General features: G+C 35.9%; 1 protein-coding gene across 1 annotated transcript in view; it reads left to right on the top strand.

Annotated features, from left to right (window-relative positions):
- The first annotated feature begins 723 nt into the window (after window positions 1-723).
- LOC124077056 (zinc finger protein OZF-like) overlaps window positions 724-12,980 on the top strand; it is a 52,171-nt gene continuing 39,914 nt past the window's right edge. The window contains exon 1 of the mRNA XM_058579995.1: window positions 724-887. Coding sequence (XP_058435978.1) covers window positions 724-887 — 164 coding nt within the window. The remainder of the gene's footprint in view (window positions 888-12,980) is intronic.

The following is a 12,980-nucleotide window of genomic DNA, read 5'->3' as shown; positions in this document are numbered from 1 at the left end:
AGTGCAGCCCCATGGCTCCTGGGCATACCTTGGTTTTACAAGGCTTCCAGTTATGTGGGGGTCTCCCACTCATCCCCACAGCCTGTTCTTTGATCCCCAATACCACTATAGGATCCCAAACTGCATAAGTCCCACTTTGCAGATGTGGAATGAGCAGGGGGGTTGCTGGAACAATTAGCCAAGGCAGTGGGGTGTGTATGTGGCTGGACTGGAAAACCGACCCATGTTCTCACAGTTTCTGAAAGCCTGCAAGCATCACTCACAGGCTACACAACACTGGAAAGTCACATTATTTTTTCAGCAAAAATAGCCATTGAAGATCTAAATCCTGAGCTTATAATGGAACAGTGAGAACTCCATCTTTTGTTTTTCTGCCCACATCTTTCCCAGGAGGTGACTTGAGGACAGAGTCCCACTTTTAATAAACACAGAATGATGCAAGTTGGAATTGCAATGCCTATGAATATATAATTAGAGGAACCACCCTCATTCTTGTATTTTAGTCAGTATTTAGATTCAATATATCTCAGAGCATTTGAGAGCCTTACAGTGACTATTAGAATCAACTAGGACAATGTAACAGAATTAGTTCATTGGGACTTACATGCAAGACAAATTTATAAATGTCTCAACCCTATCATACCACTTGATTTTGATTATATTATCATTTCAATCCCTGGGTACCTTGCAAAAACTTTGGTCTTAAACAGATGTAATTCAACTATGGCCACTATTGGTGGTTATGGAACAATGCAACAAACCACAATGAGAAGTGACTTTTGGACATATGTGAAGTCCAGCCTTTGGCCAATGGAATGGATGATTCACAGTGCCAAGCTTAGGCACCCCTTCCCCAGGATGTACAATGTGAATCAAGTGGGTGAATGGTGAGAATGGCCTTAGGCCTGAGCCTAAGCAACTCCATTTTAAAAACACCAGTTTGAAACCTGCAGTCTCACCAGTCACACCCACAGATGACCTCAGACAATTACTTCCCCTTACTCTGATAAACAGAGTGAAGCCTCTGGCAGGCTGTACTCTCCTGATAAGAGGATAAAGTGAGAAAATAAGGGTGGAGACCACCAGACCAGATGTTTCTGACCCAAGGGTAAATGATATCCTGGAGAAATCTGGAGGTAGCTGATAAGGATTGCAAGGGGGTTCATAAAGCCCCAAAATTTAGTGTAAAAATAGAGCTAATGAAAAGGGATTCAGCCAACTGAAACAAGGATGCACTCGAGGTGGAGAGCCTGATGAGGAACTGGACTGACATCTCATTACTTGTTATCATTCTCCTGACCCTCTGTGAGATCCTCATCTCTCTCAAACTCTATAACCTCATCTGGACCTTGGTGAGAGCCTCAACTTCTTCCTATGACCCTCTCCTCAACAGGGCATCCATTCCATGCCAGGAAATCCTGCCTTGGTTCTGGACCTGGTTACTGTGAATCTTCTTCACATGATATCTCAGAATCAAATAAATTAAGGTGGACTTGTTCTCATAAAGGAGACAGTGTTCTAAAAGCAAAAGCAAAATCATTAAAAAAATATTTCCTGACTAGGCACCTGACAAGTACTCTTTCATAGCCACACATTTATATAAGCCATAAAAAATAAGAAGAGCCCTGACCCAAAGTTTGGAAAATACATTCGACATTTGACTAGCATAGGAGTAAAATTGCATTACCAAATTTCTGTGCACAGATAAGGCTAAAGGACTACTGATATTATGGCACTAATTCTGCCTTTTGTAATAGATGAGGTTTATACAGCTGTTCAGTATCAAAAAAGATTTTCAAAGTCCCACAAGTACTCTGTGTGTGTGTGTGTGTGTGTGTGTGTTTATTTGAGTGTAGTACTGGTGGTTAAACTGAGGGAATATTATTCCTGAGCTATATCTTCATTTTTTTCTTTTCTTTTTTTTAATTTGAGACAGGATCTTACAAATATGATTTCTTGTTTGCCCACAATTTTTAAGTACATAGCAAGATCAAATATGCCTGACCCAAAGGCAAATCTTATCTCCTTTAGGAGCCATGATTCATCATTATTTTTAAATTCTCTTAAAGGTTAACTAGTGACTTTTTTTCAAAAAGGGGGGTTTATACACATATGGTGCCTCATGTCAGCAATCTTAATAATTTGGGAGACTTAATCAGGAGAATCACAATTTATATTTCAGCCTAAATAATATGAGAGGGCCCTAAGCAACTAAGCAAAAATTTGTCTGAAAACTAAAAATAAAATAAAATACAATTTAAAAGTGCTGGTGACACAGGGGTTTAGGAGAACTATCCTGGGTTAAGTACTCATTCCTCTCCCCTTAAAAAGAAAAGAAAAGAATAAGAAAAAAAAATTACATCTGGTGAACTTTTTATTCAATGGGGATAATATGTTTGAGAAAAACTTCTGAAGCTTATAACAAGGATTTAAAATAAACTTGGGAAATGGCTGAGAACTGAATTGAAAAATCAAGGACAAGCAATATTTTTAAAATTTCTTATCAGGAGAAACTTAAAAACAGATATATTTCATTACAGTCATGATAAAAATGCAGCATGGTATGGAAACTGCAACAAAAACACTGTATTTGTATCACAAAAGTTTTATAAATGGAGAATATGAAACATGAAACACTACGTAAAAAAGTGATGGAGAGACAACATTAAGGCAATATATGTAATCTAAAATAAATAATACACTAAATATCCACTATATAAATATTATCTGGGAGCATGTCTACAAAACAACATAATACTCCTTGCATAAAGCAGAGGATTTGTGATAGTCTCAAATTAAAAATAGTTTCACATCTGTGGCTGCTGTGTAGGGGCTCATATCAAAAAAGCAATGTTTGGGGCTCAAGCAGTTGAAAGAAGATGTGAGGAACTTTTTTTTTTACCATGTGATTTCTTCTTATTATTTTTTTTAGTCATACATGACAGCAGAGTGTATTTTGACATATAATACATACATGGAATATACATACATCAATTATATTTTCTATTCTATTCTGCTGCCCTTCCCATCCTCCCTACTCCTCCGCTCCTCTCCCATCCTTTCTTTCTATCCAATCTAATGTGACACACTTTTTTTTCTTTTACTCATTACAACATCATATATGTATTCTGTATAACAATGAGGTCCTCCTTCCATCTTCCATGCAACTCCCCTTCTCCCTCTTTTCCCTCCCACCTCTCTTTCCTATTTAGTGATAGTCTTCTTCTCATGCTCTTCCTCCCTATCCCATTTTGAGTCACCCCCCTAATATCAGAGAAGACATTCAGCATTTGTTTTTTAGGGATTGGCTAACTTCACTTAGCATAATCTGCTCTAATGCCATCCATTTGCCTGCAAATTCCATGATCTTGTTATTTTTTAGTGCTGAGTAATATTCCATTGTGTATAAATGCCACATTTTTAATCCATTCATCTATTGAAAGGCATCTAGGTTGGTTCCACATTCTAGCTATTGTGAATTGTGCTGCTATAAACATTGATGTGGCTGTGTCCCTGTAGTATGCTCTTTTTAGGTCTTTGGGGTATAGTCCGAGAAGGGGCATAGCTGGGTCAAGTGGTGGTTCCATTCCCAGATTTCCAAGGAATCTCCATACTGCTTTCCAAATTGGCTGCACCAATTTGCAGTCCCACCAGCAATGTATGAGCGTACCTTTTTCCCCCGCATCCTCACCAGCAATTATTGTTGTTTGACTTCATAATGTCTGCCATTCTTATTGGAGTCAGATGGTATCTTAGAGTAGTTTTAATTTGCATTTCTCTGATTGCTAGAGATGGTGAGCATTTTTTTCATGTATTTGTTGACTGATTGTATATCCTCTTCTGAGAAGTTTCTGTTCAAGTCCTTGGCCCATTTGTTGATTGGGTTATTTGCTTTTTTGTTGTTTAACTTTTTGAGTTCTTTGTGTACTCTAGAGATTAGAGCTTTATCTGATGTATGAGGGGTAAAAATTTGTTCCCAGGATATAGGCTCCCTATTCACCAGATGTGAGGAACTTTTGAGATGGTAGGCTTGTTTCTGAAGGCAGCAATAGCCCATAACCAGCCTCTAGCTTCTATCCCTCAGCCCCCAAAATAAATAGAATGTATTAAATAGAATTTTTTTTTATGCAAGTCAGACAAAGAAGGCACATCAACAACCTTTTACTGATGTAAGAGCATGCTCACAAAAAAATGTTTTTGACCTTGAGTACATACATTGAATCTGAGTGTTTGTGACCTTGGCTACTGGCTAAAAAGTACCCTTCTGGAAAATGTACTAACACACTTGGCCTATTTGGTCTTTTTTTGGCCCTAAATGCCTCATGGTATTGAGCATTTTACAACTTCTACTGCAAGGTGCAATGCTAACCTCTCGATTTTTAGGGTGCAACACAGAATGCTTTTTATCTCTAATTCTTACAGACAAAAAATAATAATCTTGCTCTTTTGACACCTGGGTAAATTACTTTTTTAAATACATCAGTTCTGCTTAACAGGTAATATGGGTTAAACTTGGATACTTGGGCTGGCCATGCCAGTTGTTCCCTGGAGCCACTGGCTACTGTTGTTTCATTTTATGCATCATCCATTGACTGGACTTGAAGGCCTTTGTCCTTCTTCTTCTCTACAGACTCAACATCACAATGGAGAAGGTTGATAGGTATTTTCAAAATACAGAGATCTTACTCTACTGGATATATTTTGGATTCCTAGACCTCTTGATTATCTTGCAGTTCCTCATTCTGCTAGTCTCTCATACACTTGCATCAGTTTTTGCTGTCAGATCTATTGAAACCATTCATCCCATGGCCAGAGCAGCTGCAAATGACTCCTTTGACTACTTCTCCAAATCATCTATGTGACTGCTGCCACTTTTTTCTTTGTCCAAGGGCTGGGGCCTGGGCTTCAACACTTTATTGACACTTCAACTTGCAGGGTTTATGTTTGCCCACAGTGCAGTCAGAAACCTTATTTATGCTTACAAGGAACTAATCCCATTATATCACAACTCTCCATAGGAGTCCACTGTAATAGGACTGAGGCAACTAAGTGTTGTATGCTTCTTGGTGTCTATAGGTGCCACCACTCCTCTAAAAACCTCTACTAATCTATCAGGACTGAGATATCTCTCACATGCAAATATCCTAAAGACTACACCAGTTGCTGTGTGGATGTTGAGACCCAGGATGTAAAATTTGGATCTCTAGCAGTTGAGAGATGTTAGGCAGAGTTGGCAGTGTAGTCATGTTTATGCAAAAAAACAACCAACCAAACAAACAAACAACAACAACAACAACAACAAAAAACAATAGCTCCCAGACAGCCCAGAGCCTTCAACCCTTAGATTCCTACATCATTCCATAGGCCTTTTCATATACAGTCCAGAAAACAAAGGTGAATGATCAATATTTTACATATTGAACATTTTACATGCTCAAAAGAAAATGTTTATGACAATGAGTGCATACACTAAATCAGAGTATTTATTACTTGAATAAATAATAATAATAATAATAAATAATAATAATTATAAGAATTATAATTATAATAATAACCTGTTGGAAGCATCAACAAGAGAGTAGCTATAGCCATGTTTGGCCTTTCCAAGGATCCACCCTTTTAGGATTTCCTCATCAAAATATCTACACACCTGAAGTCTTCTGCAATGATCTATTAGCAAGGAAGTAAGAGCTCTACATCCACAGGCCACAAAAAAATACACTGCATTGTGATATGACTAGAACACAATCCCCCTGCCTAGGATTACTAAAAGCCATCTCCAGATGGTATCCTGACAAGCTCATCATTCTTTCAACTTATAATTGATCAACTGCTGTGTGGCTGCAAATAAAGATTTAATATGTATTGAAGTAATATTGATATTATTTTGGTGATCTAGAATATACATACAACTGAATATGGCAGAAATCTATTCAGGTGCTGCTGTTAACAAACCAAGTTACATATGATTTTGCAACACAACTTTTTGTATGTGATATTTTTCTTTATTAACTAGAGATAGAGTCTGCTTTGTATGATTTAAGATTTGACTGAGTACTCTGTATCTTATTCACCAAGAATACATAGAAAAATAACAAAGAAAACACCTCATCCTCATGAGTTTAAAATTTTATTTATCATATGGTCTTTTCTTTAGCTATAACCACACCATAATTTTCCATAGGCTATAAGGTTTGAACCTAGTATCCTAATAATGCCAGCAGAAAAACCAGAAGCTCAAACATATTGAGTAATATTTTCAAATTAAATCAAAGTTTAGTCAGTAAAAAATGTCTGGATAGAATGGAGATCAACAGATTGTTTACTATAATAGATAATGTTACTTTCAATATACATTGAAATATTGGTTTCAATATTTAAACCTTAGGAAATAATCCAGAATTAACAAAGGGGTGAATATAACAACTGTTTCTCTGATTAGCATTTCAATTTTGCCTGTTCATAAACCTGAGAACAAGAGCCAATATTTTAATGCATGTCTGTAATTTTTGTGACTCAAGAGGCTGAGGAAGAAAGATTTTAAATTCAAGCTATACTCAACAACTCAGTGGGGCCTTAAGCATCTTAGTGAGAACATGGCTTGTCTTAAAATAATGGCTGGAGATGTGATTTGTGATAAAGTGCCCTGAGTCTAGTCCTTGGTACAAAAAAATCCTGTTTTTTTTGTGGCACCATCTAACTTATAAGACAATAATGAAAGATTAATAATTCATGTAATCTAGAGGGTCACATAGAGTTGATCCTGAATTCCAGAAAAGTTGCTTAATATTTGTGAGACCTTTCAAATATTCTTTCACACTTAACAGCTATGTAAACCTCATCTATTACAACATGCAAAATGATACTGAGTGTCAACATATTAGCAATTCTTTAGCCTTATCTATACACATAAAGTTGACAATGTGTTCTTATTCCTCTTCTAGCCAAAGTGAAGAGTATGTTTCCCAAACTTTGGATCTGAGCTCTTATTTTTTTTTGTGTGTGTGACAATGTAAAGCTGTGACTATGAAAGTCTATTAGTCAAGAAACATTTTGAATACTTTGTTTTTGCTTTCACAACACCGTCACCTCCATGAGGATGAGTCCACCTTAATTTATTTGATTCTGAGATGAAGGATGATTTTTTTTTTTTTGGCAACCATATCTCCCTCTGAAGTTCAGTAACCTTATCAACTATCACCTAATTACATGCAGTAAAAAGTTCCCATATGAAACCAGCCTTAATTGATGATAATTCCACACATGAGACAATAATTTTTATATAGTTTCTTCTTATTCAGTGATAGATAACTAATCTACTAACTGAGTGCCAGGATTCAATCACACATGGAACTGAAGTTATGTGAAAAACACAGTGTGCCTTATAAGGAGTTGTTAAATTTTTATTAATTTAAATTTAAACTTTAATCTCTTGATAGACTTTATTGAATTATATAGAAATGTATGTAGACTTCTATGCTTTAATATTTGATGATATTCTCACACTACCCCATACCAAAAAAGAAAATTGAAATCACAACCCTGCATTAGGCTAAAGACAAAAGTGCAAAATAAGTTTTTCTTTAAAATGTTTAGACTCTAGTTTCTGGGTTACTGATTATCTGATGACCTAGAGTTTTCTCTCTAGTGATGCCCATCTCTTTTGGTCATGGTATGATATCTAAAATGGAAATGGATCTGTGCCCAGAATCCTGTGAGAAACAGGGTCCACTTTTGTACACTTCTTCTGAGTTGTAGATGGCAACTCTCTCAAAGTTCAAAGTCTCTCCTATTCTTTGGCCCTGAGAGAATGTTGTTTGGTATGTTTATTTCACAACCTATGACACAGAACTAAGTTGTCCAGTTTTTTCACCTTGCTGAGGTCAGGGTATTCATAGATCTCAAACACGGAAAATAGCTGTGGTGAACATAGATATCTCTGAGAGGTCAAGAGTGAAGTTTAGGATGAAGCTTGAAAAATACATTTATTTATTAGTCAATTTATATTGTCAAAAATAATAATCTTTTGGATATTGTGGTTTAAATTATTGCAATTGATTTAAGCTGTCCTTAATTTTTAATAGAAATTTTAAAATTATACTCGTGCATTATATTGTTTTTCTCTCTGGAGAAATATTACTGCCTTAGGGCATTGCTTAGATGTTTAAAATACAATTTGCTTTCTCATAAGACCAGACAGCAGCAAAGTTAAATGAAATTTTAAAGTAATTGTGATGAAATTTTTATTCATAAAAATATATATGTTGGGTGTGTGAGAGACCTTGCTCTTGGTTTTATTTTCCCCCATTGGGTTTCTCCCAACTGAAATTAAGTTTTCATCAAATGAGAAGAATGTCATGTAATCTTTTACCCTTCCCCCTCTCACTAAGGTCATTATGTGGCTGTAGAGTTTAAGAGTGGTGAGGATAATGCAAATGATGAGAAGTAATTAGATGTCATTGCAAGTCCTCATTAGCCTCTGGAGCTCCAGTGCATTTTTGATTGAGCTGGCTAAACATCTGTTCATTTGCTCTATTATTTATACTAAATTTTGAGGCTTTTTTTTTTACCCCCTTTTCAATCCTTATTAGTTACCACCAGATTTTTCCATGACATCATTTACTCTAGGGCCAGAAACATCTGGTCTGGTGGTCTGCACCCTGGCCTTCTCACCCTTCCCTCTTACTAGGTGAAGACAACTTGCAAGAGGCCTCACTCTGTTTCTCAGGTTGAGGGGAATTGATTTGTTTATGTCTGAGGGCAATACTGCAGGGCTTCTTTAAGCATGCCTAAAGAAGTGAGACTGCAGGTGTCAAACTGAAGTTTTTAAAATGGAGTTGTTTAGGCCAGGCCTAAGGCCATCCTCATAATAGTGTAGTGAATTTGTTCAAAATTAAGGTTTTTGTTCTGTTTTATTTTGTTTGTTTGTTTGTTTCTTTAATGTATTTGTCCTCAATTGAGTTTTTTTTTTCTTTTTTTTTAATACCAAGTATTTAACTTAGGGGCACAGAGACACAACCCCAGCCCATTTATTTTTTGTATTTATTTAGAGAGAAGGTTTCAATTAGTTGCTTAGTGCCCTGCTTTTCTGAGGGTGGCTTTGAATTCATAATACCCATGTATAATTTTCCTGAGCCACAGAGGTTATGGCCTGTGCCACCAAGTTGGCTTTCAAGTGAGTTTTTAAATATGTAAGCCAAGTTTATTAAAATGACATTTAGAAGCATTCCTAATATTCAAGCTAACTCCTTTGTCCTGGTGGTGTGGCAGGAAATAAATGTGGAACTGGACTTTAATTTAAATTATAAGCTAGTTCAATTGCAAAGGCTTAATTAGAACATAGTTAATTAGAAGGTCACATGCCATAGCACTATTGTAATTTTTAAAATAATTTTTTTCTTAGTTGTAGATGAACAGAATATCTTTATTATTATCATTATTATTATTATTATTATTATTATTATATATTTTTTAATGTGGATTCAGTATCGAACACACTGCCTCATGCATACTAGCCAAGCACTCTACCACTGAGCCACAACCATGGACCCTTACCTGGTATTTTTTTAAAATATTTATTTATATTTTATTTATTTACATGTGGTGCTGAGAATTAAGCTCAGGGCCTCATATATTCTAGGTGAGCACTGGCCCACTGAGCCACACCTTCAGCTCTTTCCTGGTACTTTTTAAATACCTGTTTTAGATAAATTTTAATTAGTAGCCTTAACCCTTTTTCAATATCTGTTCGAATTAAATCAATAATCTAGAAATCAGTGAAGCAGAGAGTCTAGTTTTATCTCAAACTCTGATTTTACTTCCTCTTTCTTCCCCTGACTCAGACACATTATCACAGTGTCTAAGATTCCTCCTTGAGTAATTTACTGTGTGTTGTCCACATTCTAAACCCAATATTTACCTATTCCTTACTTTTAGAAAAGTCTTACACAATTTGCCCAGAGCTACCAAAATCTCTTGGAGTATTCAGAAAAATCAGTATCTCAGTCTTGCCTTTTTGGGAGCAGTTTGAATTATAAGTGTGCCACCTTTAAGGCAAGTAGATGGAAGGAAGCTTTTAATCAATACCTTGTATCTAAAATGCACTTCATTTTTATCCTTTTATTAGATACTGTGAATAAACCTACAATGAAAATGGAAATGAAGTAATTTCTCTAACAAAGGTGTTCCAATTTCTTTAGATATATATCTAGAATTATAATTACTTGGTTATAGGGCATTTTTTAAACCAAGAATTGTTATTTATTTTTATTTATTTAGGCACTTTACCACTGTGTTACATCCCTATATTTTTTTAATGAGACAATGTATCATTGAGTCACTTGAGCCATTGCCAAGTTTCTGAGGCTGGTCTTGCACTTAAGTTCCTTCTGTTTTATCCTCCAAAGCCACTGGGAGTACAGACATTCACAATAATACTCTGCTTCAAAAAAAATTACTATTAGTGGATTTGTTAGAACAGGATGCAAGAAAAAACCACTGACTCCAATTAAAATCAAATTAAAGCAAGCTTATTATTTCGACCGGCCAGGCTGACTCTCCCTCCCAAAACCACGGGAACAAGACAGCAACCCCAGCTTTCCTGCAGCCCAGCTTTATAGCCCAGGACATTACACAAAGTGGTGTTACAGATAACACAACTCCGACGAGCATAACACAAATGGTAGTTTGCATTTTTTGCTGGCCCCAACATCAGAATTTATGAGGACCATTAGAGCCTGAGAGAGGGTCATTGTCTGGCCAGGGAAAGCCAATATTTATGAGGTGTCACTAAAGTTTCAGAGAGGGCTGCTATCTTGTCAGAGAGTCAGGCATGGGCAGGTTCAGAATTTGCAGTAATTTATAGTAAAGCTGAAATTATCTTTTCATGGCTTTGTGGCGAGATGGCTCCCAATTTTAAGAAAAGGTCAGATTGGGTCTATCAGATTATATGGCATTTTTATTTTGAGCTTTTAATAATCATGATAGTTTTTTCAAACGTGTCTTTATTAACTTTATATTGTAACCAAAATTTTGATCTATGCATATACACATATACTCTGGAGTCCCTACTATCTTTCAGATATTTGTTTGGTTTGGTGTGGTTTGATGCTAGGAATTGAACTCTAGGGGTGCTAACCACTGAGTTATGTCCCCAGTCCTTTTTTTTTTCTTTGAAACAGGTGATATATAACTAATATCTCACTAAGTTGCTTATAGCCTTGCTATGTTGTTAAGGCTGTCTTTCAAATTGCAATCCTCCTGACTCCCCTCTCTAGCTCCTAGTATATTTGCCACCTCACCTAGCTCTTTCATATTATTATAATTACCTTTTCAACAACACTGCTCAGGCTACAGAAAATCTCTTTGACTGATGCAATTTATCCCTGAGGAAAGTTTATATGAAGTAGCCAATGTAGGACTATTCTGTAAAGATTTGTTGGAATAAACAGAAATCAGTGGTTTTCAACCTCCTTTCTGAACTACTGTTTGGTATCATAGTTCATAAAAGTGCTGGGAAAGGATGTAAATTCATTTGTTTGAAATCTACAGAGATTTACATAAGCTCAGTCACCTTTTGTTCCAGAGCTTGGAACTTCAGGACATAGTAATGTAAACAAAATATGTTAAAGCTGAGACATTCAGTACACACACACACACACACACACACACACACACATACCAGAAAAAAAAAAAAAAACATTTTCTAAGAGCAATTGGTAATTCTGGAATTATTACTAGTGTATCAGGGACATAGTAACATAAACAATATGTTAAAGTTGAGACATTCAGTACACACATACACACACATACACACACACAAATTTTTCTAGGAGCAATTGGTAGTTCTGGTATTATTACTAGTGTGTCAGGGTTGGGGCAGGATTCAGGAAGCGCTAAAATCTCACTCAAGCTAAGAGTAGTTTACTGGATTCCTCCCTATTTCCCCTAAAATACAAGCTAGTGTGAACTTCATCTGTCAGCATCAGCAGTTGGTAAACTATGCTGACAAATGTTTTTTGAGATAAATTGACAGCTTTGATATTTGGGTATTTATGTGTCTTGATCACAGCTGATGAAACACTTGAAAAGGCTTTTCTGGCTCCTAGATATCACCACAATTTTTTTTTGTTATCACTTCTCCCATATTTACTTTTTTTTTTTTTTTGTGGTGATAGAGATTGAACCCAGGGCCTTGTGCATAGAAGGCAAGCACTCTAAAAACTGAGCTACATCCTCAGCCCCTCTCTCACATTTCTGTTTACTGTAGGTGATGGTGGTAATTGGGTATTTTGTCTCAAATGTGGTACATTGCTCAAGACAGGACTAACATCCACTGTATCTAAATCTCTCTATTCATTATAAATTTGCCAAAGAGACACTCAAGTAGTTTTTTCTTAAATATATCTATAGATGGAGAGAGAGTGTCTCATTTTAATATTCTGCTTTATTTCCAACATCATTCCCTCTTAACATTTGCCTTTTATAGTGTTGCTAATGTTGGAACTGACTACCTTGCACATTCTGCACACACACTCTAACAGTGGACTTTGCCACTAGGTCCCAATTCTAACTTTAGGTTGGATAGATTCATTCATTCAATCTAATGTTATTTTTCATATGGTTGGTTTTACATATGCCTTTCTATTATTCTTAACAATACTATTGACATATATATAGTTTCAGACTTGATTCATCTTATGATTTATTCTTCTGTATTATTGCAATATAGTTAAATGTGTCACATAACAATAACTATATTATTTGTTTTTTTATTAAAGGTTTTGCGGTATTTTAAATATTTTATTTCCAATATAATTTTTTGGTCCCTTCTTCTCTTTTATTTGGTACTGGGAATTAAACTCAGGGGAACATAGCCATTGAGCCACATCCCCAGACCTCTTTTGTATAACATTTAGAGATAGTGTCTCACTGAGTTCCTTAGGGCTTCACTTTTGCTGATGCTGGCTTTGAGCTCACAA

The sequence above is a fragment of the Marmota monax genome, unplaced genomic scaffold, assembly GCF_021218885.2.
Source record: "Marmota monax isolate L192 unplaced genomic scaffold, Marmota_monax_Labrador192_F-V1.1 WCK01_AAM20220418_F8-fsc00035, whole genome shotgun sequence".
In the NCBI taxonomy this organism is placed as follows: domain Eukaryota; kingdom Metazoa; phylum Chordata; class Mammalia; order Rodentia; family Sciuridae; genus Marmota; species Marmota monax.
Note: the sequence above shows the minus strand (reverse complement) of the source record. Positions and strands in the feature narration are given on the sequence as shown.